This window comes from Equus asinus, chromosome 26, assembly GCF_041296235.1.
Source record: "Equus asinus isolate D_3611 breed Donkey chromosome 26, EquAss-T2T_v2, whole genome shotgun sequence".
Classification (NCBI taxonomy): domain Eukaryota; kingdom Metazoa; phylum Chordata; class Mammalia; order Perissodactyla; family Equidae; genus Equus; species Equus asinus.
The window spans coordinates 16374320-16401285 of record NC_091815.1 but is presented as its reverse complement, the minus strand read 5'-3'; the positions used below and the strand labels follow the sequence as shown (position 1 = coordinate 16401285).

The 26966-nt window shown below is 50.7% G+C and overlaps 1 protein-coding gene across 8 annotated transcripts in view; it reads right to left on the bottom strand.

Moving 5' to 3' along the window:
* ZNF536 (zinc finger protein 536) overlaps nucleotides 1-26966 on the bottom strand; it is a 420556-nt gene that overhangs the window by 128798 nt on the left and 264792 nt on the right. For 6 of the 8 annotated variants that reach the window (XR_011498461.1, XR_011498464.1, XR_011498460.1 and 3 more), the window contains one exon: nucleotides 16358-17929. Coding sequence is in view for 3 of the 8 variants with exons in the window: in XM_044759704.2 (XP_044615639.2) it covers nucleotides 16358-17929 (1572 nt within the window). In the remaining 5 variants the exon portion in view is untranslated. Of the gene's footprint in view, nucleotides 1-8170; nucleotides 9069-16357; nucleotides 17930-26966 lie in introns of those variants that run through there. The other 2 variants (XM_044759707.2, XM_070498738.1) reach the window with 1 other exon arrangement.

Sequence of the window (26966 nt, the reverse complement as noted above, 5' to 3'; positions counted from 1 at the left end):
CCCTTGGAGCCGCCCCTCCTCCCCCCCGGGACACAGTGCGACATGCTGGCAGGAACGGGCTCTTTTCATTTCCTTGTTGGTCAGTTGTTCACGTCTGACACATCTCAAACAGGATTACAGGCACAGGGAAGCACCCCAAGGTGGGGCGCAGAATGCCGCCCTCGGGGGCCTCCACGGCCTGGCTCTGAGACTGCGTCCTTGCTGAGCCATCCTGGGAAGGGAAGCAGCTTCCCTGTGCCTCCGTTCCCTCACATGTAAAATGGGAAGAAGAATAATGACATCCTCCTCCTGGGGTTTCGATGAGGATTAGATGAAAGACTATGGTTTGTATTGTCGTCTATAAGGGACTTAGAAGGGTAGCTGGCCCCAGCACATCGTATTTATTATCTAAAAGTAAACTTGGAGATGGGGGGATAGCTCAGTAGACCAGATCCTGCTGCTAAATATAAGGGGGTCATTCCTTGGGCCTGGGGAGATGATGCGGAGAACAGTCAAGTTCCTTAAACACAGGAGCCAACAGGCTGGGTTTGGAGTGAGACAAAACCCCCAGCCTACAACTAATTTCTGGGACACTTCTTGCAGGCGTGGAGGGGGCAGCATTGGGGGTAATGTCCATCTGTCTTCCTCTAGGCTGTCCCAAATGGCAGGCCCCATGCCACTTAGTTGTCCCAAAAGCGTCTTTCTCTTTTCTATTACTGGCTGGTTTTAGAATCCAAATGTGACTCTATGGTATTTTATCACTTTGATTTTTCTTGGTCACAGGTTGCTATTGGAAATGCCATACATTATAAAAGCAGTATAATGTAGCTGGTAATACTGACTGCTACTGTCTGGTGAGCACATGCCCTTTGCCAGGCTCAGCAGCGGACCTGTATGTCTGGGTCGATTCCTCTCCCTGATGCTGTAGGACCGTTCTCCCGGTGCCCTCTGTACAGCGACCGAGCTGAGGTCCAGAGGCCCCTTTGATGGGTTGCTCATGACTTGAGGAGTTTAAAGCCTTTTCCACTGAGTAGCAAAAACCTTGAGCAAGTCACCTGACATCTTTTCGCCTCAGTTTCCTCATTCACGAGACGGGCTCTGCTGGCCAGTGAGTTTGGCTATGCAGAAGCGGCTGGGAACCAGAAAGGGCTCAAGAAAGACAGGTTGGCTTCACACGAAGATGGGCGACACTGGGGTGGCCCGCCTGCCTGGAAGCCGAGGCTGGGAGCAAGTCCGTAACAGGAACACTCTTCCCACTGCACCCCATCTTTCCTCCTTCGGGACCAGCTCTCCCCCGGTCAGCAGGTACAACAGGCGTTCATTTGGCCAACCCCACCCTGGGAGGAAGAAGGAGGAAGTCACAGGGCCACATTTGGCCCCCCGAGTGACCCCAGAAGACCGGGAGGAAGGCTTCTCCTAAGTTAAAAAAGGGGGGACTGCCCACCCCAGAGGGGCCACTCTTTCCTTTTGGCAAAAAGAGGACCAGATGGCCACCCTCGTTTGAGATGTCAGTGATGACCTCTTGACTCAACAAATAGCAAGTGCATTTTAATGAGAGCGCATCCGTCCTCTCCAGCAGACGGGGCAATTGCCCTGACCCGCCCTTCAAGGAAACAAGAACTTCTTAATCACAGGCTGCCTCCAGGGGCCGCCAGGAGGACCAAAGGCCCCACAGCCAGCAGACTGCCCTGCCCCCACCCCCCGGGTGCCCGCCCAGCTCCAGCCCAGCTGGGCCCAGGCTGGGATGCAGGCGCCTCCGAATTTCCACTCCTGGGAATAATAACTCACATTACTTTGATTCCATCTGCACCCAGCGAAGGCAGCGAGGGAAAGGAGCATAAAACACGAAGTTCCCACAGACAACATCTGTCTTAGTGCAAACAATGGACCATTATCTTGTAAATAATTCTGATTAAGCTGCAGCATTTCCTCCTGAAACGGGCGGTGGGGTGCACCAGAGGAGGATGCTCTAGAAAGCCAGGCCCCATCCACCAGGTGCTGCTCTGAGCATCTCCTGACCCCGCCCCCGTCGCGCCCTCAACGTGTGCACCCCCCTCCCCCACCAGCTCCCAGCCACAGAGGCCCTTCAGATCAGCCAGTGCCACCTCCAACCTAGACGGGTTCTTGCGCCTCCATCCTCCCCTTTCTCCTCGTCCTCGCTCCCTTCCCTCCACTCTTCCCTCCCCTCCTGACAGCATCGCTATCTTTCCCTTTGCTCTGTTTGTACTCATTTCCTCTCCTCTCACCCTCTCCTTTTCTTCAATTTTATCTGCCCAGATAGTTTCTCCTTTTCACGGCTCCCCCTCATCCTCCTCTTCCACCTCCACCTCCACTTCCATCCCTCTCTCGTTGTCTAGTCACTTCGCTCCCAGTCCGTCTGTGGCTCTCTCTCCTCCCAACCCAGGCCCCAGGGCTTGCCCACCCCTCCAGACTTTCCCAGGGACACCCTGACTAGCGGGAATGGTGTCCACTCTGGGGATCCTGAAGCCTGCAGGCCCCAAGCTGCCCTCTGGCTCCCTCGGGTTGTCCGGCCTGGGGAAGGCCCTGGGAGCCCCTGACCTGCAGGAATCTCTCATCCAAAGACGCTGTCCCTCCTGTGTGTCCCAGGATGCCAAGGGCATCCTGCCTTGCACACTCCTGCCTTATCACCTGCCTCGAGAATCTCCTGTTGAAAAAACCACCGGCATGAAAAAGAACTGGGGACTTCACAAAAGCACCCCAAAATCAGGGGAATCCGCGCATTCAAACTGCACAAATGAGAAGTGATGATTCACTCTGCAAGGACATTCACCCCGAAGTTCTCAAGAAAATTACCCTTGGGATTCAAAATTAATTGCCCTGCGTGTGATTTAGAGACAACACTTCAAGCCCAAAGTTCTCATGTAAAGAAAGAGCCACTGGTACAAGAATCCTTCCCCACTCGTTGGCCACCAGAGAGTTTTCTTAGTCTCCTAACTGTAAATGCTTTGTAGCATTAGAAAACGGGACAAACAGCTCAACTGGAGCCACTAGGGTGTTGTCTGTCCATCCCGAGAATGAGATCATTGAATCCTCACACAGGCTCCTCCGTGGAGGTGGTCTCTCCAGGGTGGAAGGATCCCAGCTCAGCTGTCCAGACAGAGGCCTTCAGGTGGTGAGCACAGATTGGCAAGGGGGCGCCATGCTTTTCAAGACCTTAAGCAGATTCCCTGCCCACCTGGCAAGGTCTGGGCAGGTTCTGAGTTTTCAGTGGAGCTCTGCCTGGGGCCTGCATGGCGCCAGAAATCCTAAAATAACTGAAACGTGGGTGACTTGCCAATCTCTTACTTGTTCAAATTCATTTCATTCTCTTGAGGACGCACAAGGGTACTCAAGGGTACCATTTGATGGATGAAAAACTGAGGCAATCAAGTTACGTTCAATTGAAAGCAAAAAGCCAAGGAATTGAGGAGCTCACACTTGGGAAGTACACACTGTCCCAAACCAGGGGGGCTTACTAGCCAGCAGCGACTTCGAATGGCCAGGGAAACTCCACGGATGGAAGAGTGGGAAAGTCACAGGTGCAGAAGAGGAGGCAAACTGTGCCCGTGCCCTAGGCGTGCACGAGGGAGAAGGGCACGAGCCCTCATCTCTTGGTCCCTCTTTCTCTGCCTCTAAGCAGCACCAGAGAGGAGTGTTGGGTGGGAGAGGGGAGCTCTCAAGAGGGACCACTGTCCCAAGAAGGACAAGCTGGATTCTCAAATCGGTATCTGTACAGTGCTTGAGGAAACCTTAGTCATCAGGAAAAATACTATCTCTCAAGCTCAGTTATCCACACAAGAGGTTGAAAAATGAAAAGGAAAAAAAGTCAAATAATCAGGGTTTTTTTGCACTACCACGCATCCCAAAATCCAGTTTTTATTGACTCCCTCTTTTAAAAAAAAAAAATTCTGACTGACTTCCAGAATTAAAGAAGAATTTCCTCAATATTCTTCTAATGATTTAAAATAAAAAGGTCTTTATGTTGAGGCAAATGCTCACGTGCCCCATCCCTGTAAGACTAAACGGTCTTGCCCAAACTGAGATCTCACATGTCCATGTACTGGTGGGAACACCAGCTTGGCTCCCACATCCGGGTCCTACGAGTGTTCCTGAGGACTCTAGGACTGACCGGGTCCTGGAAGGTGTCCTGAAAAGTCAGACTAGACTGGATCATGAAAGCCACAGAGAGTACTGAGGGGACTTCCAGGTACCGCCTCCTTTCACCAACAGGGACGTGGTGCCCATGGAAGAAAATGAACTGTCCAAGCTCCTTGGAGCTCAGTTGCTGGTAGATCCTGGTCTCCTGACCCTGGGCCAGCCCTGCCATCCGGCCTCCAGTCAGCCCGCCCCTGAGCTAAGAGATTGCGCACTTCTCAATATTTAAAATCCACAGTTTACTTCCCACGGAATCATGGATCGTGTATCTGTCCTCATCCTCGGCTCTGGCAGATTGGTGAGCTTCTACAGTGCACCGAGGCTGGAAGAACTTTCGGGCCAAGGGGTTGCCACCTGTGGGGGATGCTGTTGGTTCCCCACCCCCTTCCCTTCCATTCCCTGGCGTGCCAGTGGCCTCTCGTTGCGCTCAGGAGGACTGCTTGGCTGTTGGGGGGGCTGGAATGACCCTCAGCTAATGAGAGCTGCAGAGCTGATGGATTAGTACCCCAGCTTCTTCCGCCCTCAGGGGGCAATTCGGGGGGAGCTCCACATGTGATCCTAAAGGATCCCTGGAGGGGCTGAGCCCAGCCCCCAACCCCTTAATTAACACACCTGTGTCAGCTTGGTCCCTTCTTTCTCTCCCCCCCGCGCACTACTGTGACATAAACTACCGGCACCCAGGTCCTTATGTCAGGGTCTGCTTTTGGGAGACCCCCAACTAGGTCAGCAATGGGGTCTTAGAAGATTAATGGACTCTCTCCTTAACAAGAAAGAGCTCAACATACTGTGAACCCCTAACTGCCCACTGAGACCACTCTGCATCTTGCCAAAATAGGAGCCTCCAGCCCTGCTCCAGGCGCAGGGACACCTCAGAGTGGCCTGTCCTTATGGTCTGCCCCAGCTCTCCCCCAGGACATACAAAACACTTTAGTCAAAAGACAAAAGTGACTTGTCCATCATATAAAAAGAGCAATAATTTGGTAAATTAATTGCAAATTTGCTTTCCCTGCTTGGTTGCCTTTCTCCTTTTATGTGGATAATTGAGAGCATATTATATTAATTTGACAACACAGAAGTTGAAAAAGAAAACTTAACCTCATGAGCAGTGGGTAACCAGTAGATGGGTGGGTCTGGACAACTCCGCAAAGAGCATGGAAAACAAGCTCCCCGCAAAGCCAGCCAATGTCTGGGTGCACAAATGGATATTTTTGCTAATGAAATAGCTGTGAAGAGTTCCCCAACTTTAACCTTGAAAATGCATGCTGTTTGCTCAAGAGGAAGAATCTGCTCGTGCAGAGACAATAGCGGCAGTGTGCTCCTGCATATTTAGGAATGGAATTTAATCATCGTGACGTTTCTTTGAAATAAAGTGACTATACATGAGCAATAATCACCTCCCAAAGTTTAGATTCTCCACCCCCGTGAATATCTAATTTCATCAAAGCAAACATATTTCCTGACATGTGTAAATGAAGAAGTGGATTTGAAGACTGTCTTACCATAACTACTGAGCACCTTTCCCTTCCTGACCTACCCTATCTTAAGTCAAGATTATCTCCTTGAAACTCCACTCTCATCTACAAAGGGGGTCTCTTACCCGCCTCAGACCAGGGGGCCATTGCTGCTTGGGAAGGGCCTAGGCTGTAGGGCAAAGGGCAGACCCAATAGCGATGCTGTGGTTCCCCGAATCTGGGTGCAAACAGGTGGGGCTGGGGGTGGGCAGCAGGAAACAGAATTGCCAGCCCCCGTGCAGAGCTGTGAAATGAAGTCAGCTCATTCCAGAGGACTGAATCCACCCCACTCCTTCGCAGCAGCAGACAGGATGTTCCCAAGAACACTCGACTAGTGAGAGGGAAGTTCCTCACCAGAGGCAGGAATGATGGGGAGGTGGGTGGGAGGCAGGGGATGCTGTGAAATGAGAGGTGGGAGGAGGCTGGGACTCAGTTTATAAAAGCTTGAGAATGAGAATCCACAAAAGTGTCCTCTCAGCCTGAGAAATTAGCCCTGGGGGGCGACTCAGGAAATACCCCCTGTGTTAGAAGCGGAAACACGCGGAGACCCCACCCCGTTAGAGGGATTGGGCCCTCCTGGAGGGAGAAAACAGCAGATGCCCCAATATGGCTCCAGGGAGCCTTCCCTCTCTCAGCCAGGAGCGGGATGCTCTGTTGTTCGGCAGCCCTCCCTCCGTTCCCAAGGCCCACAGCTCACGCTGCGCTGGACCCTGGAGCCTCGCCCCTGCCAGACTGACAAGGCCAGCGCTGTGGCCTGAGCAAAGGTTTCTGGGTGTGCAGAGTGACTATAAATGATGACAATGTCGGAGCAACGTGTTCAACGCTGCACAGAGGCACCAAGGCCTCCAGCAGCCTTCAGCAGAGGCCTCTCCTCCCCACCCCACGTCCCCAGGCCTGAGGCATTGGTCCAGAGGGGTCCTGAGGGGGACCCCTGGCCCACATGGAGAGGCTGGTGGTAAGCCCTCCTCCGAACTGTGAATGTGGCTCCTTAAACAAGACTATAGGCCCCTGAGGAGGGAACACCCAGCACTGCCCCAGAGAGAGGCCCTGTGCCTGCGGAAGTGAGGCAGGCCTGGCTGAGCCACCAGGAGGCAAGGACCCAGCAAAGGGCGTGGCGGACTTCTCCCTCGCACTGCACCCCTCCCCCCATGGGGCAGTTCCCCAGACTCCGGTGGCTGTGGAATAAAGACGAAATTCTCCTGGAGTCCTTCCTTTTGCTCAGGCTCTGCCTCCACTCTGGTGGTGGAAACTGGCCCTGCTCGATGTGGCCGTGTGGACCAGGAGCCTGGTGGCTGGGGTCACTTCGCTTTACCTTGCGTGGGTATTTTGGGGTCCATGATGTTTTCCACTGAAACCCACAGTGTGTGTTCTCAGCTTCCTGTGAACAGAATTAGGAAGCAGCTGTGGGCACAGAGGGCTAGAGAGGTTTCAGATCTACACTCTTCACCTGAGGCTTTCCTCGCCTATTCTCAGACTCAGAATCTCTGACCTCTCACCTCTTCCCCATAAAAGAGACAATCTAAAACACTGTCCTGTGGTCTTTGGGGTGGGGATCACCTGCACAGTTTCGATGAGAAATACTGGAGGGAATGTTTCAGGCAGTCAAGGTGATGCAGCTGTCCTGTGCCTGAGGCCAGGCTTGTTCAAGTGGGCATTTCTGGGCTTCCACTCCCTTTGACACAGGACACTTAATTTATCTGGGTTTGTGAGGACCAGGCCTGAGGCTTTGGATTCCGTCAAGTGAGGACAACACCTTTCCCCCCACAGGCCCAGTTAGACAGGGACAGATGTATGCATGGAGTCTAGGAGTTCACAAATGGCCCAAGCAAAGAAGCTTGAAAACGCTGTTGACGTGGCAGGACCCTGAAGTCCAGCTCATGGACGAAAAAACATCACCACAAATAAAAAGCAAAACCCTTCCTCCCTGTGTCTCCCACCACAATGTGGGGTGGGGAGAAGGCAGACGAATGCCTGTTACAACAAACAGCACAACCAAAACATCCCAGCGGACAAAAATATCCCAAACTCCAAGGATTTGGGGTACCTTTCCTTTCAAAACTACCCTTCACAGGATGAAAAGAAAATGTTCAGGTTTGCTGCAGGAAGGCTGGGCGTGTGCAGTCGCTTCCACATCTGGGATGTGGGGTGGCAGCCCACACACTCTGTGTCCCAATTCTCCCCCAACCACAGGGCCTGTGAGCAGTTGTGGGGTCTAGATGCCAGAAAGTCACTTGTGCAGACAGGTGCACATGTGCCTGGCTCTGCCCCACCCACCAGGGTCGCCCCACCCATAGGGAGGTCCCTTTACATGAGGTCCCTTTACATGAGGTCCCTTTGTGAGCGTTAGTCCTGGGGCCAGCCTAAAGATGGGTGGGAAAACGCAACAAGCTGCCCAGCAAGCAGCCCGGGGAACGGCACACGAGTGCTCCCTGAGTGTCCTGGTGAGGCTTCCGACAGATAGAAGGACGTCAAGCGGTGAGGGGGGTGTTGTGGAAGGAGTTAACATAATGACTCAAAACTGCACTAATGTTTCACAGCTTTTTTTTTATTAGCAATACCAAGATAAGTTTTGAAGCATTTTTAGTATTGTTTTACATTCCATTCATAAATGACCTAACTTGTAACTCGGCATACAGCACACTTAAAGATATAGTTTGACACTTATTCAGAAAGCTACAATTATTATAACTTACATGCCTTCATTACCAGGAACACCTTAATATATCTTCTAATGACTTCAACAATACTCTATTCCAAAGCACACGATAACCCGGTAACAAGTTACACATTCTGCTTCAATCACCGTTTATAAGTTGTGGCTGCCAAGGTGCTATTCACTGGAATTTTACCGTCATCTGTTCCCGGTTTATATGACGACCTGACACAATATTAAACTAGCAATATTACTTCTTAAATACTATGGAGAAAGATAATTACTGCACTTTTCTGGATTCTTCTAAAGTGTTACAAAATACAGGACAGTCAGACACAAGCAGTAATGCGAACGAGACCATCGCAAGGCCCACCTCTGGAAGCTGCGGCAAGCTGGCATGGCAGGCCCCCCGGGCAGACTTTTCACAGGTGGAGGGACCTCCGATCCACCAGCATTTGTCACTCAGGATTCCTGACTTTGAGGGAGTTTTCCTCCCGTGCGAGTTACTAAGCCTTCGCAATCCGTGACTAATAGTGGACTTATGGGGCGATCGTTTGAGCCTCCCTGATTCTCGGCTCCACACACCGTAGGTCTGTGTGCTGTGAGTATACACATACCTATGTCAATAACAATTATTCATTCAACACACATATGTGTATACAGTCTTCTCTCGACTTTACACGATTAACAAGCTGCAGAGAGCCACCGAGGAGCACGAACAGACAAGGGCAAGTCCAGCTAGACCGACTAGAACAGGGAGTGTCACTTACCTGCAAGAAAATGCGCAGATTCATTAAACAGTCCAGAAACCGTGTGGGCTAGAGGCATTTGAAAGCAAGGGCAGGGCCACATTCCCTAAGTGTTTAATGGAATAATGACAAGAAAGCAATATTTATAAAATTTGGTCCTTCTATCTCTGGAATGGAGCGAGAGTCTGCGTGATTAGAGCAGGTTGGCCGTTAGCTGTAGAGGTGCTGTTGATCAGTGCTAAGTAATAGGAGGTAATTACTACTTATTGGAAACCTGCGCTGTGCACACCACATCTGAATACAAAAAAGAAAGCAGCTGATGCCTTCGGCAGCTGAGATGTGGCCTGGGTCTTGATGGCTGCGGGTGCTGACCATCACTTTGATTTAGCAGCCTAAGGCAGATGCCAAAAGCTCAGCTGAGGATACCTGCACCCACCTCGGGACAGCGATGGGGCACGCTGCTCCTATTTGACATGCGGTGGCCGGGCCCGCTTAGAGAGCGTGCATTTGCCCAGGGATGTGGGTGTCTGCTCTGACAACACTCTCTTCTCTCAGCATTCTCTTCCTCCTTCTCAATCTTAAGCCACAGCAGGGAGGAAAAATGTGTGTGTGTATAGTTTTTTTTTTTTTTTTTTTTGAACCAAAGAGCTTGATTGCTCTCGCCTCCTGCCCTAGGCTTGGTCCTGGGCAGTAGGTATTATGCAATCCAAAGAGAACATGGACACGGCAACCAAGATGAAAGCTACCAGACTCGTCTCCTGCTTCGGAGACACTGTTGATTCAGACAGTAGCTTTTGGAGCCAAAAATATGCAGCAAAAGGAAAGGAACATCAACAAGGCTGAATGTCACCAGTGTTTGCCGACTTACAGACACCATCCATTTGTTTGTTCTGAAATGACGAGTGGACCATTTGGCAAATACAATGGTATTCACACAACAGTTCTGTCATCGTGTAGTGCAAACGACATCACATCAGTGGCATTCCCATTTAGTTTAAAAAGAGGGAAGGGGCGGAGGAGGAGAACGCTGAGACAGTTTGGAGAGGGCTGCCATCCAAAGAGGCTGCCTCTTCGTCCACATGGTGCACTCAACAAAGCTTTGGGCAAGGGCAGGGGCCAGCATGCCCAGGGGTGCTGGCTTCTGTGGGAGATCCCGGGGGCAGCATCTGTGCTTTGTCCCAGCAGAGTCAAAGGGAAAGGCTCTTCAGCCAGTCATGAGGCAGCCGGCAGGCAGGACCGGGTGGGGATTTGCCTTCACTTAACGGATCTGCCCTTGGTCTTCAGGACAAGCCACATGGTCCTCCCTACTGGGGTCTAATATCAGGCCCTGCACAAACACTATTCCTGGGAGCAGGCTGGACTACGGAAGTCAACAGGCAATCTGTAAACGATCAAATCAGGTAAAGGAAGTGAATGCAAAGTTGTGCTTTATCCACAGTCTCTGCATGCCAATCCACAGGAGAATCAGCTCATAAAGAAGAGGAGAAGGAGGAATGATTGCTCATTGGGCTTTAAATAAAGCATGGCAGCTCCAAGAGACAAAGCCCTACCACCAAGGCCCCCTGGGTCTCCCAGGCTAGCTGCCCTCCTTCGTGATGGCTGACCCTGGGCTCCCACACACTCGGCAGATTTGGATTCTGTGACTCTCCTCCTATGCCATTTTCCTATTGTAAGTCCTTTCTTCATTAGAACTTACCAGCTTCAGGGCCACCCCTTAGAACTTAATCATCCTCAAGACCCAAAACAAACCAGCTGCCATAGGCTATGCACAGCAGCCTGTGCTCTGGATGCCTTCACATACACATGTGCAGCCCTTGTAGTGTTTTCACATACCCCAGCCACGGCTCCCTTGGAAATTTCTAACTGACCACAATCTTAGCCATTTCTTGGCCAAAAGACTGAGGAGGCAGGACTTACTTCCCACCCTAAAGCACTTGCCTTCTATCAGGAATAGAATTGGGTAGAAACAGAAATGGTGGACCATTGTGAGGGGATGTCACCACAAAATCTCCAGAATCACATTCCAAGCTAACTTTCTCGCAGACCGAGAAATAGTTATCAATGACTTGGCATGGCGGATATGAAGAAATAATACATGTCTCTAAAACCTTGACGGAAAGTAAGATTTGTGCTTGCTTTGTGCTAAAGAGACTACTGTAACCAAAAGACGTTTGATCCCCGGCATCATCTCCCTGTGCCATCCTCATGTGGACATATTCACCTCTGCTATAAAATGCCAACTCTTCTGAGAATCAACCATACAAGCTCTTACACCCATCACTTCATTTCGTCCTCATGCCTCGGTCCATCAGTGAGGAAAGCTAGGCTTTCACAGAGCAAGCTCTCCTCAGAGCCAAGGCGGAGCCCCTGCCTCTTCCTCCTCTGCCTGCCTCGGCTATGATGGGAGGCAGCTCTGGAACCGCCACACGAGCCCCAGAGGGGCGTGTTCTCCTGGAAGTCTTTAATACATAGGCAGGGATGTGGCCTTCCAGAGACGGGTACACAACGGGTCTACAAGTCCTCTCTCTCTTGGGAAAAGAGAGACTGCCTCTGTCTCACATCTCTGGCTTTGGCATTGCATGGCAATTGATGGAGCTCTGCAGCCACTGACTTGGGTCTTCCCTGCATCATCGCACTGGCTGGTGGAGTAACAGCAGATAGGTTTCTGCACATCTTCTCTAGGGACGACCCGGCAACACATCCTTCTTCACACTAGAGCAGGGGTCAGCAAACCACGACCTGCGTGCGGGCCAACTCCAGCCCACTGCCTGTTCTACTAAATAAAGTTTTATTGGAACACAGCCACGCCCATTTACTTAATTATCATTTACGGCTGCTTTGGCGCTACAGGCAGAGTTAAGCAGTTGTGAGGGAGACCACATGGCCTGCAAGCCTAATGGGTTTACTCTCTGGCTTTAAGAAAATAGTTGCCAACTCCTACTCCACACTTTGCAGCTGGTGCAATGGCGGATATTTTCAGACTGCCTATGCCGAGAAATCAACAAGGTTTTGGAGGACAGAAGTCCCATTTTAAGAGAGTTCCGTTTGGTTATCCTGGTTCATTTCATCACACATTTTAGAATACACGAGTAGAGAGGTTTCAATGCACCCTATCATTTTGTTCTTTAGGAAAGGGGTCCCAATTTTCTCATTGCTGTGAGAGGATCCTTAGTCTCAGGCATAATTTGGGTTAGGGAAGCCAGTTTCCTAATAACCTGAGAATAATAAATTGGGAATATTGAGTCTATCGTTATTAATGGCCCTGCCTTTTCACTTGCTGTCTCCTAGGCCTGGTGGGTCACTTGGCCTGAGAGCCACTGCACAAGAGCCTTATGCCTGTGACAGACATGCTGACAGATTCTCCTTGCTCAGCCTGGCCTCCCTGAGGGGTGGTAACTCCAGAGCAGAGCTTTGAAGAGTAAAGAGGGGTCATGCTCTTCTCCCTGCCTTTCCCCATCAACCCTCCCCCTGGGCTCACCACAGGACACAGGACCAGACTCACGATGGCCGCCAGCCATCTGTCTCAGGCTCAAGAGGCAAGCAGTAAGGGTGGTTGGGTTGCTCTCCAACTCCACAGGCTCTGCGACTGGCCAGGCAGCCAGCCCCACAGGTGCTGTCAGACCCGCATCTGTGCTGCCGGGTACACACTGAACCTGTGCCTTCCGTGCTCCTCGGATCTCCCAGCTCCTGGCTGGCCCAACAGTCCGTCACATTCCTCAGCCTGGACAAGGAGGTGGTCTGCCTTGTCTTTTCAGTGGACGGAAATGCTGCTCCGGCCTGCCCTTACCCTCTAATTATATACTCATGTGGATCCTGTCCCATTACAAAACCAACAAAACCGAGAGTCCGTCCAAGTTCTCTGATGGCCGGGGAGCACCCTTGGGCATTACGTTCTTCAACAGAATGAAGAACCGTGGGCCGGGCCTGGAGCCTGGAAGTCACCTCAAGAAAGGCGAGCTTTGACTGAAGCAGGATTCCACGTAACAAGATCAGGTCCCCGGTGGGCCCTGACCCACTCTAGAAGCAACAGTGCGTGTGGTCCAGCTGAATCCAAGATTAAGCTTCAATCTCGGCCTCGGGGTAATCTGTAACACGTCTCTGACAGGCTAAGATACTGTCCTCTGTGGAAGGATCTCTTGAAAATTCATGCCCAGGCTCTCAGTGTTGGCACAAGCCACAGGCCTCTCCTACCCAGCTGGTGGGTCGGCCCTCTCTTCATTATCAATTCTTCCGCACCAGAGTTAGAAGGCATCAGCTAGGAATGGGCGGTACACATTGGCCGGGACCCCTGGGCCATCATACCAAGGAAAGCAGGACCAGAGTTTGAAAAGTTAGAAAGCGGAATTAGGGAAGCGCAGGAAGCAGAGCCCACGACATGAGTGTCACCCACAGACTCAGGGTTGGGAGCCACCTTCTCCAACTCACCAGCATGTGTCTGAGGAGCCGCTGTGCCCTGTGGGGAGTCTATGTGATCTGAACGGGGATTTTACTGACGCTTCTTCAAACACGCTTACACCCCGTGAGAATAGAAACAGACGCACACCAGCTCCTCCTCCAAGTCTGTTTCTAAGGGCATCAAATTTGGGGTTTGGATTTACTAACCAGACAAAATCGAACACCAAACTCTTATGAGATGAGAAATAGAATAATTCTTTGGTTTGGCAAAGCCCAGCTTCTTGAGGCAACCAGATTCCGAGCTGGTGGTTCAGTTTGGAAACCCGTATCTCCTTTGAGTGGAGCAGGGAAAAGGGAAGAACATTAGGAACGGTTGATTCCTCGTGCCAATGGCATTTCCAGCCTTGCAAAGTCAAGCCAATGGGGGTGGAAGTTCTCAATGATCATTTGTGCTTCTTGCAATGCTAGAAAGAGAGTGAACTAGATTGTGAGAAAAATGCCCATTTTGTAGCCCAGTGGATTTAAGTTTTCCTCCCAGATATCAACTCTGAGGAAGGATGAATATGCCTGGCACTTCTGGGTACTGGGACACCACAGCAGCCAGTAAGAAAATAAGAAGAGGATTCTGATTATGGTGGGCCGGATATAGGAGCGAGGGAGTGAGAACTGGACGGAGTCAGGCCCGTCCTGGAGGCAGGAGGAGAGTGCCTCCACCCCACCTCAAGCAAACAAGGGCCTTCGCTGCCAGATTCCAAGCTAAAGCAAGAGGTTGCAGAAGAAACGAGGACAAATGAAATGCAAAACTTGTGCTTTCTACAAATAGGCAGTTTATGGCCAGAGTTAGTTAGAGTTAGTTTTGGCATCTTACCAGGAGTGCAAGGTGGAGCAGTACGACCTGGACCCTCGGCTGGGGAAGCAATCAGGATGCCTCTTAGCCTGGCTGGCCTGAGGGTCCTCTCTCCCCTTTCAGGAGAAGGGCCATCGCTTACACCACAGGTCTGTGGCCAATGGCCAAAAGGCTGACTAAGGGAAGGATTCGGCACATCCCGGGAAAAGTCAGGGGAGCGTTGCAAGCGGCTGTTAGGGAGGGGTGAGAAGTGCCTGAGCGCTGAGGGCTAAGAGGGCACAGCAGGCCCTGCCGGCCCCTGCCTCCCCTCCACCCTCGCCTGGAGCAGAAGGACACCGTTGGGCAAGCTTCCTCGAGGCAGCAGCCTTCCTTCAGCATTGATAGGAAGATGGGAAAATTAATAGGGGTAATACGAGCTCATTTCAATAATAATGAGCTTATGAACATGCCAGGTTTTGATCTTTTCTGATGCATGGATTCCTGGCAGGAACCATGGTCCTCTGTAGGTATTTGAAAGAACTGAAAATAGACTTTAAAAAAAATCCCCAAACAACAATAAAAAAGAAAAATACCCCAATCACAAACTTAAAACAACAATGAAAAAAAAAGACTTAAACGTCACTCCCCCGGAAGAAAAGGGAAAAAATTTGGACTGACATAAAACCCTTTTGTCCTTCTTTTAAATATTGTTTTTAACAGCTTCAAAAGTAATGAATTGTACGTGGCTAAAAATAGATCTGGGGGTACTGGTTAATGGGGCCTTGTGAATCATTCAGCATAAGGAACTGTCAATATTTTTTTGAGCTGTCAGAAATCCATTTAGTGATTTTTGACAATTCAAAAAATATTTCTGACTGCTTGATCCAGTTCTTAGTGAATTAGGGAAGGAGAGGAAAAAAGAAATATATCAATTTAAATCATGGACCGAGCCCAGCTTCCTGAATCCTACTCTGGGCTAAAAGGAATATCAGAGATTAAGAAATACTCCCCTCCTGCCTTTCCTCCTTCCTTCCTCCCTTCCTCCCTTCCTCTCTCTCTTCCTCCTTTCCTCCCTTCCATCCTTTTTTCAACAGGTGAAGTAAAGCCACATAAATCGATTCATAGATTAAAGATGGAAAGGCACCATGTCCATTTGCCTCCAGCGAGGATATTTGGGACTGGAAATAACACAGTGAGCTTCTATTCGGAGAAAGGCTTTCCAATATGGACACCTGGGTGCCAGGAGACTTCGATCTTCCCTGCCCACCTCGACATCATTTGATCCAATTCTAGGCTTAAAATTTATTATTAGTTTTTAAGGTCTGGAATTACTTTGGGGTAACCATATTCTTTAAGAAGGTAAAGCAGTGCCAATTTGCTGAGAAGATCAGGCAGGCATAAATCCATACACACAGGATCACAACACTGCTCACCAGGGCCTTCACAATGTACATTTCTTGTTAGAACAACAGACAGACAGGTGAAGAGACAGACTGACAGAAGGCAACAGTAGAAGGCCAAAGTCACAGGAACTGCCATTTGGTATGTCTAAAGATGGATCACAAACACACCAAAACCATCTCCCTACTTGGACGGGGGTAGCTTTATTTCTTTACTGTGGTTAGTGTGATATGATTTTAGTGTCCTCTAAGTCAATACAAAGGAAAGTTTAAGAAAGCAGATTTGGCTGAGCAAAGCAGTAAAGAATTGTCTTTAGGCATTTATGCATAAGTTGAAAATACTGAAAAGTTTGCAAGTTACCACGTCTCCTTTTCTTTTTTTTCAATTTTTTTCCCCTCAAGTTATGGATTAAAACCAGGAGCAGTTCACCCTGTCACCCACCGCCTCTCCATGCCTCCCGCACAGGCCTCGCAGATCTGTACAATGCACACTGGAACACAAAAGCACGACTTCTAAAACTTCTAAATGAAGTTGACTTTCATGATTGTCTACATTGCATATACAGCATCGTTGGGTTTGTTTATGTTTAGTTCAAAATTTGCTAATGGATAAGTCATTTTTTTTAAACGCACGATTCAGCACTGATGTTTTGGGAAATGGACTAAAGGAAGAGGATTCTAAAACTTACCACACAAGTCTGGCCTCTTGATACATCCAGAATTTGCTGTGCTACTCGCAAGTCCGTTAAAGGCTGCTAAGCCATCAGAACTGTAGGCCCTGAGGACCGACAGCATGTTCATCGGCTTCTCCAAGCCCTGGGGGCCCCGCTCCGGCTTGGGCAGGCCCACAGAGGGGTCCTGGGCTGGAAGAAGGCCCGGGCCGTGCCACTGCTTCTCCGCCACCTGGGGTAAAGGTGAGACTAGTCCCTGGGCAGGCTGAGGGGTGCCCGTGGGCAGCAGGCTGTCCCCGCCATCACTGCTGCTGTCCTTGCTGAGGGCAGACAGTGGCTTGCTCATCATCTCCGGCTCTGTTTCAATATCCTCTTCATCGTTGTTTTCTCCCTTGGAGGAGTCCATGTCTTCCGAGGAGGCAATGTCGGAGAGGTCATCGGTAGTAGTCTTGTTTGTGGTTTCGGGGATCAGGATAGGGGCGTCATCTTCCAGGTGGGCCTTCCCATCAGGCTCCTTGTTGGGGCAGGAACTGGGGACCCCAGAGCCCACCACACCCGAGTATACACCAAACTGCTTGTAGAAGTCCGACGGGAAGTTACAAAACGCGGGGTCCACGTGGCCGGGCCACGTGCCACTCTTCTGCTCCCCCAGAGTCTCCTTGACCTGTCCTTGGGCCATCTTCTCAGAAGCAGAGTCTAGAGGCGCGGTCACGTGGGAAAGCGCCATCTCTTTGCTGGATTGCACCGAGGACAGCAGAGGCATTCTACTCGCCTCCCGGGCTTGGTCTTTGCAGTTGACGGTCACCCCGACGACACTGTCTTTGCGTTTTGCTTTGCCTAGGTGGTTGGCCTGGAGATGAAGAGCCATCAGCTCCAGAGACGATGTCGTGAACGCACAAAACAAGCAGCCATGCCACGCAACGCTGTCCTGCACGGTCACCGCCGAGCCGGGGAGGGAGGCGGCGTCCGGCCGCACAGACAAGTCCAGAGGCTCGTACTGAGACTTCTCCAGCTTCCTCAGGGCAGCCTTCCCACCAGCTTTCTCCTCACTGCCGTCCGCCCCGTGGACTTTCGTGGAAGGAGGATCAGACAGGCCTTTGTCCTTCATGTCCTTCTCCTTCTTCAGCGAGCTTAGGACAAAGCTGTCCATGAAAGCTTGCAAGGACCCTTGGAAATTGACACCGTTGCTCACGATATTCTGGTAAGCTCTTCCGATTTCAGAGAAGTGGGTGCTTTTGGAAGGAAGGTCGGCGGCTTTCAGAGCGTCTGCAGGAGCCTCCGAAGACCCGCCAGTGGCCTGCCCCGAGTGGTCTCCGGACGGGAGCACTCCCGATGTCCACTGCTGAGAGGCAGGGCCACCTCGGAAGTCCATTCCAGGGAGACCCTTAAAGGCCCCCCTCAGGATGTCTGGCCTGATAAACAAGGCAGTTTTGCTGGACAGCTCGTCCCTGTGCTCTGGGTTCGGGGGCTGTCCAGACAGCGGCCCGGCCCCGTTCTGCCGCTCCCGGTGGTGCCGCTCTAAGTGGTATTTCAGGGAGGCTGACTGGGTGCCGGCGTAGTCACAGTGGGGACACTTGTAGGGTTTCTCACCTGCAGGATTTTGGTATAAGGAGAGAAAAAAGTGTTTATCTCACTTTGGTGTGCTGAACAAGGCTAGGAGGATCAACATTTGTTCTTGGAAACAAAGCAGCTCAAACTAATAATTAGTTAGAGAACAACTGTTTTTTAATAGAAGAATAATTCGTACTCTTAAGCTTTTTTAATGATTTTGTACCATTTGGGACTATTCAGGAATGACATACTATCTACACACAATTAGCTATCTTTTTCTTTATCTAACATGTGAAAACGGCTGTAGATTTAAAAGCTATGATTATGAAAATTAAGCATAATAATTTCAGCCACAGTGATCATTAAAAGTAGAAGTTTAAAAAGACAAAGTATGTAACAAATGGGTGGTTGCAATATTTTGTGTATACAATAGCTCTAAAATTTGTTTAAATTATACACATGGAAACCATTTTTAAACCTAAAAATTTTATGGCACTGTTACGCAAGACTGAAATGAATGATTTAAGTCTTGCTCTGCAGTAAATCATGGATATAATTAGCAAATGGCATACTGCACAAGTAATTTATCATTATTTGGAGGGCACCATTCCAGACGGCTCAGATATCTGCAGACCTACTGCATTGTTTCTAAATAAAGAACTATAAATACTGATTCTATAAAATATTAATACCATTACAGTGCATTATGATTGCAGCATGTAAAGACATATAGTTAAGATAAAAAGCAGTCAATAAAACTTAAAAGAAAATGAGTAATAAAAAGGCACAAAATATATTTAGTTTCTGTATTTGAAATTAACATTATCTACTGGTCTTTGTAGCACCTTAAATTTGTGCTAATGGCAAACCTAATGCTCCGGTAGTAAAATGTGTAATTTACCTATACTAAGCGCTTTCTAGAGAATAAAAATAGCTTTAAAGAGTGTTTTAAAACATATAAGATCATTTTCATGAATTAAATATTTATTTAAATTCAACACCAACTTGTATTGTTCTTCCCACCACGGAAAAGATACCGTAACACTCAACTTGGACCTGTCCACGTGGTGGGACAGAGCAAGAGAGGAGGGTAAACAAATGCGGATTTAAACATATTCCAAGAATTTGTTAGCAATCCAGGGTCTTTTCTAGGCTTTGGAATCGAAAGGCTCTGTGGAAGGAATGGGACTGTGACAGCCCTGTGAGCTTGTTTACAGCAGCACCCTGTCCATATCCATGGTTCCTTCTCTGGGGAAGCCTGGCACGCCCCAGCCCTTCCTCTGCTCTATCATAAAGCAGACTGAGATAAGGGCAACAGCAAAGCATTGGTGAATGGCATCCTCTGCAGACGCCGTGCTGTGTCGTCTCAGCTTACGCCACGACTTTCCTGCTCCAGGCATAGGGCGCTTGCGGGTAACACATTTGATGTGGGGAAGGAAGACTCTGGGACTTTGTAAACGGAGAGCCACCAGCCCCTGTTCTGAGCGGGGGACTCCACGTCATCTCCAGATGGAGTGCCAGAACCTTCGAGAAACTATGCCCATCCCTTCAAAATGGTGGCTGTGTGCTCCTCGTCCACTGCTACAAGCAGCTGAAGGACCCCCTGGCCACGTCAGAGGTGGCCTCATGGTCTGGGAAGGGGATCCCGCTGGGAATCCACTTCTCTAAATGGAAAGGTCACACCTGTCTCTGGCTAGGCCAAAGGCATGATTCTCGCAAGGAAGACACTATCCCCCTTGAAGTAAAGGTACAAATGGCTTCAGGTACCATTTTCCCACTTCTTGGAGTCAATCCCTGTGTGAGGCTCGGATTCACTTCAGCCACGGCTACTTGGACATCTCGCTGGAGGCCAGGGAACCCTCAGGGGGACAGGCACCGTGGACCGGCACTTCTGGGCTGACCTGGAAGTCTGGAGGTCAGCTGGAGCAGAGGCAGCCCTGAAGCTGAGGGGGTGGTCATGGGGCTTGTGACAAGAGAGCCTGACCAGGAACGCAGGGTCCTGGCCCGGGGTCAGCGGGAACCTGGGGGGAGGGCCCTGCAGTGAGGGTGGCAGAGGTGAGGCCGGCAGGTACTGAGTGAGACTCAGGTTGCATTTCAGAAACGCACCTGGAAATGATTAAGTGCATCTGGCAAAGGGTTTGCAGAGGAGGCCTGGGCACTCATTAGCAGAGCTGCAGAGGGAGAATGTGGACTTCCGCCTGCAGGCCCGGGTAGGGTAGTCAGCTGCCTTTCTCAGTGGGGGCGGCAGGAACGCACCCATGGTGTGCGTGTATATTTCCAAGGGCCACATATTTGAAATGCACACCGGAGCAGTGGTTCTCAAACTGTGTTGTGCGTTAGAATCACCAGGGGAATTTAAGACGCCAGTTCTGGGACCTAACGACATAATGCTTCTGATTCCCTTGGTCTGGGGTATGGGCCAGAAATGGGCATTTTTAACAAGTGTCCCTGGTGATTCTGACACAGCGTAAAGATTACACTTTGAAAAGCCAAAGTGGAACCGCTTGGGGAGTTTTTTAAAATGCTGATACCTGGCCCCACCTCTACCTCCAGAAATTCTGAGTTACTTGGCCCAGGGTGAAGACAGGGCTTTGGGGTCTTTCAAAGGCCCCCACGTGGCCTTCTGTGCAGCCTGGGTGGAGAGCCACACGTAGGCCCTCCCTAGGAAGGCCCCTTGTCGGCAGGTGCTGTGGGACTGCTGAGCAGGGCAGGTAGTCTGGACCTGCAGACCCCAGCAGGTGTTCGCAGAGTCTGCACTGGGGACCAGAGACCCCGCGCTATTTTGCACTCCGCCGGGCACAGGATTCCCATCTTGGGACCTTCGCTTCCTCAGCCTAGAACGTGGGAAGTTGGAGCACGTGTTCCCTAAGGCCTCGTGTCAACTCTAAAACTTGTGTCAAGAGCTAAACCGTGCCTCCCAAATAGGGCCAGAGACACAGGTACACACAGAGTGTGCACTCACACACCCAGACACACGCACACTCATTCACAAACACTTCTTGACTGAAAGATCCAACGGACAAATGAGCAGCCCTTCCCTCCAGGAAGGAGGGGAGCTGAAAGAAGTACCGGAGAGACACGGCCCCTGCTCTGAGGCTTTCAGAGGAGACATATGAGAAGGCTAGTAAAGCAAGCGAGGTTCACACACACACCCATCACACATGCACACACACACCACACTCACACATACATACCACACACCACACACCACACACACATACATTCACACATGCACGCCATGCACACACTCACACGTGCACACCACACACAAACACACAAATAGTGCAGGAAAGGATGTCTTCACTCAACCCACTGCTCTTTAAAGTTCAAAACAGGCCTTGGCCTCCACTGTTCCAAGGGAAAAAGGCCACAGCTGAGAAGCAACAGTTGGTTCTTAGCATTTGAGGGTCCAGCCCTGGGGAATTAGGGGCCACCAGGTGAGTTTTCAGGGGTTCCTCGCCTGCACACAACGCACATGGCTCTGGAAGGCCTCCTCGGCCCCTTCTCTGCCCTCCGTGCACACCGCCCCCCACAAAGAACCCCGCACTGTCCACGTGTCTCTCTCTGTGGCTCCACCTCCTGCCAAGTTCCGGGAAGCCGGCTGCTCCCTCTCCCCTCGACCCCTCCCCCCCATAAAGGCTCTGGAGAGAAGTTCCATGGGCTAAACCCACCCCTTTGGATTTGGGCTTTAAAAAATAAACAAAACCCCCAGTTTTTCTTTATAATCCCTGAACGAGTTGAGCAACCACTCTTGCCCTCCGCCTGGAGCCCTCCCTCACCTTCCCTGCGCTCATCTCTGTGAGAGGGCACCGGCCATGCTCTGAGACCACAGCCAGCCCCCACGGGTGCGCTTCTGGCCAGGCAAACCCAGGGGTGGAGCCATCGGGGGAGCACCCTGCAGAATGCCTGGGCAGCCCAAGGCCTCAATTTCCACTGCAACCATCCCAGGGATCTTCCAGCACGCCGCTCCAGGGCACATCCTAGTGTGGACAGGCAAACCCCTCACAACACCAGCGCCAGATTGGGTGGGGGCACCGTCAGCAGCGTCAGCACGCTCTGAGGCCCACCAAGCTCTGCTCTTCGGGTTGGCCAACAAACAAATGGCGAGTCCACCCGTGCCGAGAGCTGCTTCGTGGTCAGGGGCACCGCATCTGGCCACACACTTCAACCAGAGCACGCCAGGCTCACTCTAACAAAGCCCCAGCTTGGGCCAAGGAGCAAGTCGTTGGTCCGCCCGGCCCTTTCCCACCCAGGCCAGCCTCTGCCCGAGACTTGGAAAGCTGCTCTCCGTGCAGCCTCGTGGCACAGGCAGCCCCAGACCCTGCCAGCAGCTGTGTCTAGTTGAATGATTGGCCACTCAGGCCATAAATTAATCCAAATCTACTGGGGGGATCACTCAGACTGCACCATGCTTTCCTGGGGGTCATGAGCCCTCCGGTCCCCTCCATGACGTTTGGGATCCACTGCCTTTGTGTCAGTCTGTTGTAGGAGCCACACACCAGATGCCTTCAGAGCCAGGCAGAGCACAAGAGTGTGCTCAACAGCGGGACGGGGGCCAAACGCCTCTCCTAGAGGACAGCCACTGCTTACAGCCAGCCAGCAGTGGACACGAGGACCTCTGACTTTCTAAGAAAATACTCACACCCTGATTTCTATGTGCAATATCCTGGTTACTTCAGAACTTTTCCAAACATCGAGAGGGCCACAGTATCTATCTGCAGACGGGGTCTGGACTGGCAGCCAGTTTGAAACGTATGTCTGGGAAAGGACGCCCAGTAGTGAGCCAGTCACCCACTGAAGGAAGCAGGTAAGGACAAGGGTGGCCTTCTGTGGGGAAACTTCTCACAGTATTTTAAAGGAATAAGATGTGGGCCCAAACAACGTATTTCTAGGAAAGAAAGTTCTGCTAGAAAAGGTGTAATAAAATAAAAATCATCAGTTCATCATTCCAACAGACTAACGAAATTATTGGAACCATCTTACATTAAACCAGCTACCCACTGACATATGGCATAACATATAGATTCAACTTTGGAATAGCATTAACTTCTCCAACGTTGTATCACAAATGTTTAGAAATGTACCCCAGTGGTTTAATTAGTTCATGTGCCTACTTTGACACGGTCATGTCCTTCTTCCTTCTGAGCCTCCACTCGGTGCTTGCTATGCCAAAGGGACCCTCGCTGTCCTGGTGAGTGACTCTGGAGCATTTCAGAGCAAGTACCCAAGCACCTCTCCAAAAATAGCAGGCGGATTCATATTACTCTCTTCGGAAACCCCTTTACCAAGCTTTTAAGAAGTGCTTCATGCTTCTAACCTTTTTGTATGTGTGTGCTAAATCTCCAAAAGGGTTCTTACTTTTATGTTGAGTAACTGAATATTTTCCCGTATTTGCATCCTCTGTTTGATATTTATTTAGTCTTTCTACATGTCTTTACTTAGTTAATACCAGGAGAGATAAATATGGCGGTGCCTTTGCAGCGAAGCTTCAGTACATTAATATAAATTGTACACTAATTCCCCCAAAGCATATATATGTTGTAAACCTGAAGACTTTTCACACAGCCGCTTATTGCTAAACAGCGCCTTGTCCAGAAGGGGACAATCTGTGTCTCTAATTGCTGTCACTGAAGCCGAGATTCATTATGTGACTTTCCCATTAAAATGTGAGCATTAATTTGTATAATGAAATATCACCCTCTGCAGTGTTCATTAGCCATGCCCTACTGTATACGGCACACTGTTAGCTACCTAGAAACTGTAGTTAATTTCACTAATGGATATTTCCCTACTTAGTGTTTGGTAGGAAATTTATACTGTAACATTACCTCTCAAACTTTTAAGGAAATTTAAATTCAATCAATTATTTTCAACAAAAGTTTGGGATGTCATTAAGGCAGGAAGAGCAAGGATGGGGGACGATGGAGGAATAAAATGGGCTTTCAGTTCACCTTAGAAATAGAAAAAGGATGGAATTTTAACTCAAAACAAAAGGGAGAAAAAAGAATCATCTCCTTTCGGGCAAGTGGATCTTTTTTTCTCCATCGTTACTCAGGTGGCTGTCCCCCACTAAGGACAACAACACACGCTCTCACTTTAGAAAAGGGAACCGGAAAAGCACCCATTTGAACCAACCCATTGTGAACACTTTTCGACGTGCTTTTAGAAATGTTAAGTAGCCTGGCTACCTCACCTGCAGAGGAAACGCTCCCCTGTGTATCGGGCGTCAGGCACCTGGGTCGGGCCGGCTAAACCTCCACGTCCACCCCCATCCACACACCAGTCCGTGCTCACTCGGAAACTCTTTGAAGATGAAACGCAGTTAGCAAACCGGGTGTGAGGGTTTCTCATCTCCTGATGCCCGCCGGCGAGGAATCCGCTCCACGCCATCTTCCAAGCGGGGCTCAGGGCCTCCACATGCCACGGTGGCCATTTCCCTGCCTCACCACCTCCCTGACCTCACTGTGCTGGTGGGGAAACTGAGGCAGGCAGGATCAAGGAAGCCTGGCCTCAGGCCAGTCTGAGTAAGGGGTAAAGGAGGAGCCAGAGGGCACAGGACTTCCCTTTCAAATTGCCGGGAGGCTGCGTCAGCACACCTTGTGGGTCCAAGTCACCTCCTCTCCTCCTGCTGGTGAGGGTGTGGACACACACTGTCAAAGAAATGTTGCATTAATTCCTAAAACAAGCCAAAACTTCACCCAGAAAAGTTAAAATATCAATACAGCGCAGCGGTTAAGAGAATGGGATTCCAAATTAGGCAGATCTGCATTGCGACCCCGTAGTCAATGCTGGGCAACTCCGAGTGGGTAACTTCACATCTCTGAGGCTCAGCCCTCTCCTGCAAGGGGGCGGGCTGGGACCTGGTCAGCGAGGAGGCGTGAGGATTAAGGAGTGAGTTCGAGGGCAGCGCTTACACAGTGCCCACACCTGTGAGTCTATAGAAAGTGCTGGCTACCCTTGCTATTAGTGTTGTAGTTACATCCTCCCTGGTGGCTCAGTTTTTCTGCAGTCGTGCTGTGTAGACACTGCCTCAGTCCTGAGGCAAGATAACTCCCAGCCCCCACCCTCCGCTGGGCACACAGCCCTTTGGGGGTGCTCCAGGAGAGAAGTCCTCCCACTTCCACGATCCTCTTTGCTCCTGTCAGGACAAAGAAGCCTGGTGTCTGGTGACAAGAATGCAGGTGAGAGCCGAGGAGGGCACCCCTGTCGTCCCACTCAGCCAGCGCCCAGGGGCCGCCTCACGGAGGCACACACCCGGGGTGGGGGGCAGGGCTGGGCGTGCCCCTCAGCCCACCCTGAGATCCCTGGAAAACCACCGCTGGCTTCCTTCCGCAAATCCATTCCCGAAAGGAGCTCCCCCACTCAGGGCCGGAGGACCAGTGCACGCAGCACGTCAAAACCAGATTAATAAACCACTTGCACAATTTGAGAGGGAAAAAACTAATGAGATTTATTTTTAATTAGTCCCTGAACTTTCATGCCTCCAAGTTTTCACAAGTGAGGTTGCTTATTACATTTCTCTACGATGGTCATTCCTGAAACAATGGGCACCTCCCAAGAAAGCCAACACACAGGAGAGCCGCCCAAGGGAAGCAGCCCGGGGTCCCGCAGCCAAGGCATGGGTGTTACACCCATCTGGGGCTTAGGTGGGGAACACACATCCCTCCAGCCTTTCAGGAATTGAGCAGCACCTGCCTACCTCCTGTGCACAGAACAGACACCCTGGACCCTGGAGACTATCCCCAAGGCAGGGCTGGCAGAGGGGCAGTGAGGAAAAGGATGGAGCGCATTTGGGGGCAGCCGGTAATTAAACGATTGGCTCGCCTTGGTCAGGGGTAACCTAGGGGACATCCCTGCCTCCCATTGCATGCTAGGACTAAATGTTTGCTGACGCATCTCTGTGATGGTTAATTTTTTGGGGGTGAAGGTGAGGAAGATTGGCCCTGTGCTAACATCTGTGCCCATCTTCCTCTGTTTTTTTATATGTGGGATGCCTGCCACAGCATGGCTTGATAAGCCGTGTGTGGGTCTGTGCCCAGGATCCAAACCTGTGAACCCTGGGCTGCAGAAGTAGAGTGCATGAACTTAACCACTACACCACCCGGCTGGCCCCAGTGTGATGGTTAATTTTAAGTATCAATTTGACTAGGCCGCGAGATGCCCAGACAATTGGTTCAATGTTGTTCTGGGTGTGTCTGTGAAGGTGTTTCTGGATGAGATTAACATTTGAATTGGTAGACTAAAGCAGATAGTCCTCCCCAGGTAGGTGGGCCTCATCTAATCCGTCGGGGGTCTGAAGAGTACGAAAGGCCGAGTAAGGGAGAATTCGCTCTCCCCACCTGACTGTCAAGCTGGGACCTGTGTCCTCTCCTGGCTTCGGACTTGGATTCAGACTGAGACTTACACCCTCGGCTCTCTTGGGTCTCCAGCGTGCCGAATGCAAATCTTGGTACTTCTTAGCCTCCGTAATTGAGACAGTTTGTATAGATATACATACTGTTTCTCTGGAGAGCCCTACTACCAGCTGCTCTCTGAGTCCGCACTGACTGGCTCTGCATTTGGATCACCAGCAGTGTCTCTAGAAGACAAATGGCACATGTCCGGCGATGGGGTCCTGACCAGCCCAAGGTAATGTTTCAAACGGGAGAGAAGTTCGGCCTCCCCTGGGTGGGCAGCCATCAACGTCTGCCCTGCAGGAGCCAGGGTGGGGCGGCCTCTAGGATCTGAGGGTCACTGGGGACTCCCGGGGTCCTCCAGGTGCCCCCTGCAGTCCCACACAGATCTGGCTTGAGCTGAGGGGGGAGCAGAGGAGTTCCCGCTACCTGCAGGCTCCCCCAGCGCCCAGGTGTTCAGAGCACCCTGCCCGGTGCATCTGCTCAGCGCCGCTCTAACAGACAGGTGTTCGGCGAAGAAGAGTGGTAATTGAGTTAATGTAGTGGAGTTAAAAAAGGAAAGTGGTTTTTATCGGTTGACGTTATATGATCAAGATTTCTCAAAAAGATGGAGTAGGACAGAAAAATATGGAGAATGTAAAACCTCAGATCCTGGCTAATTAAAATATATTTACTAAACATTG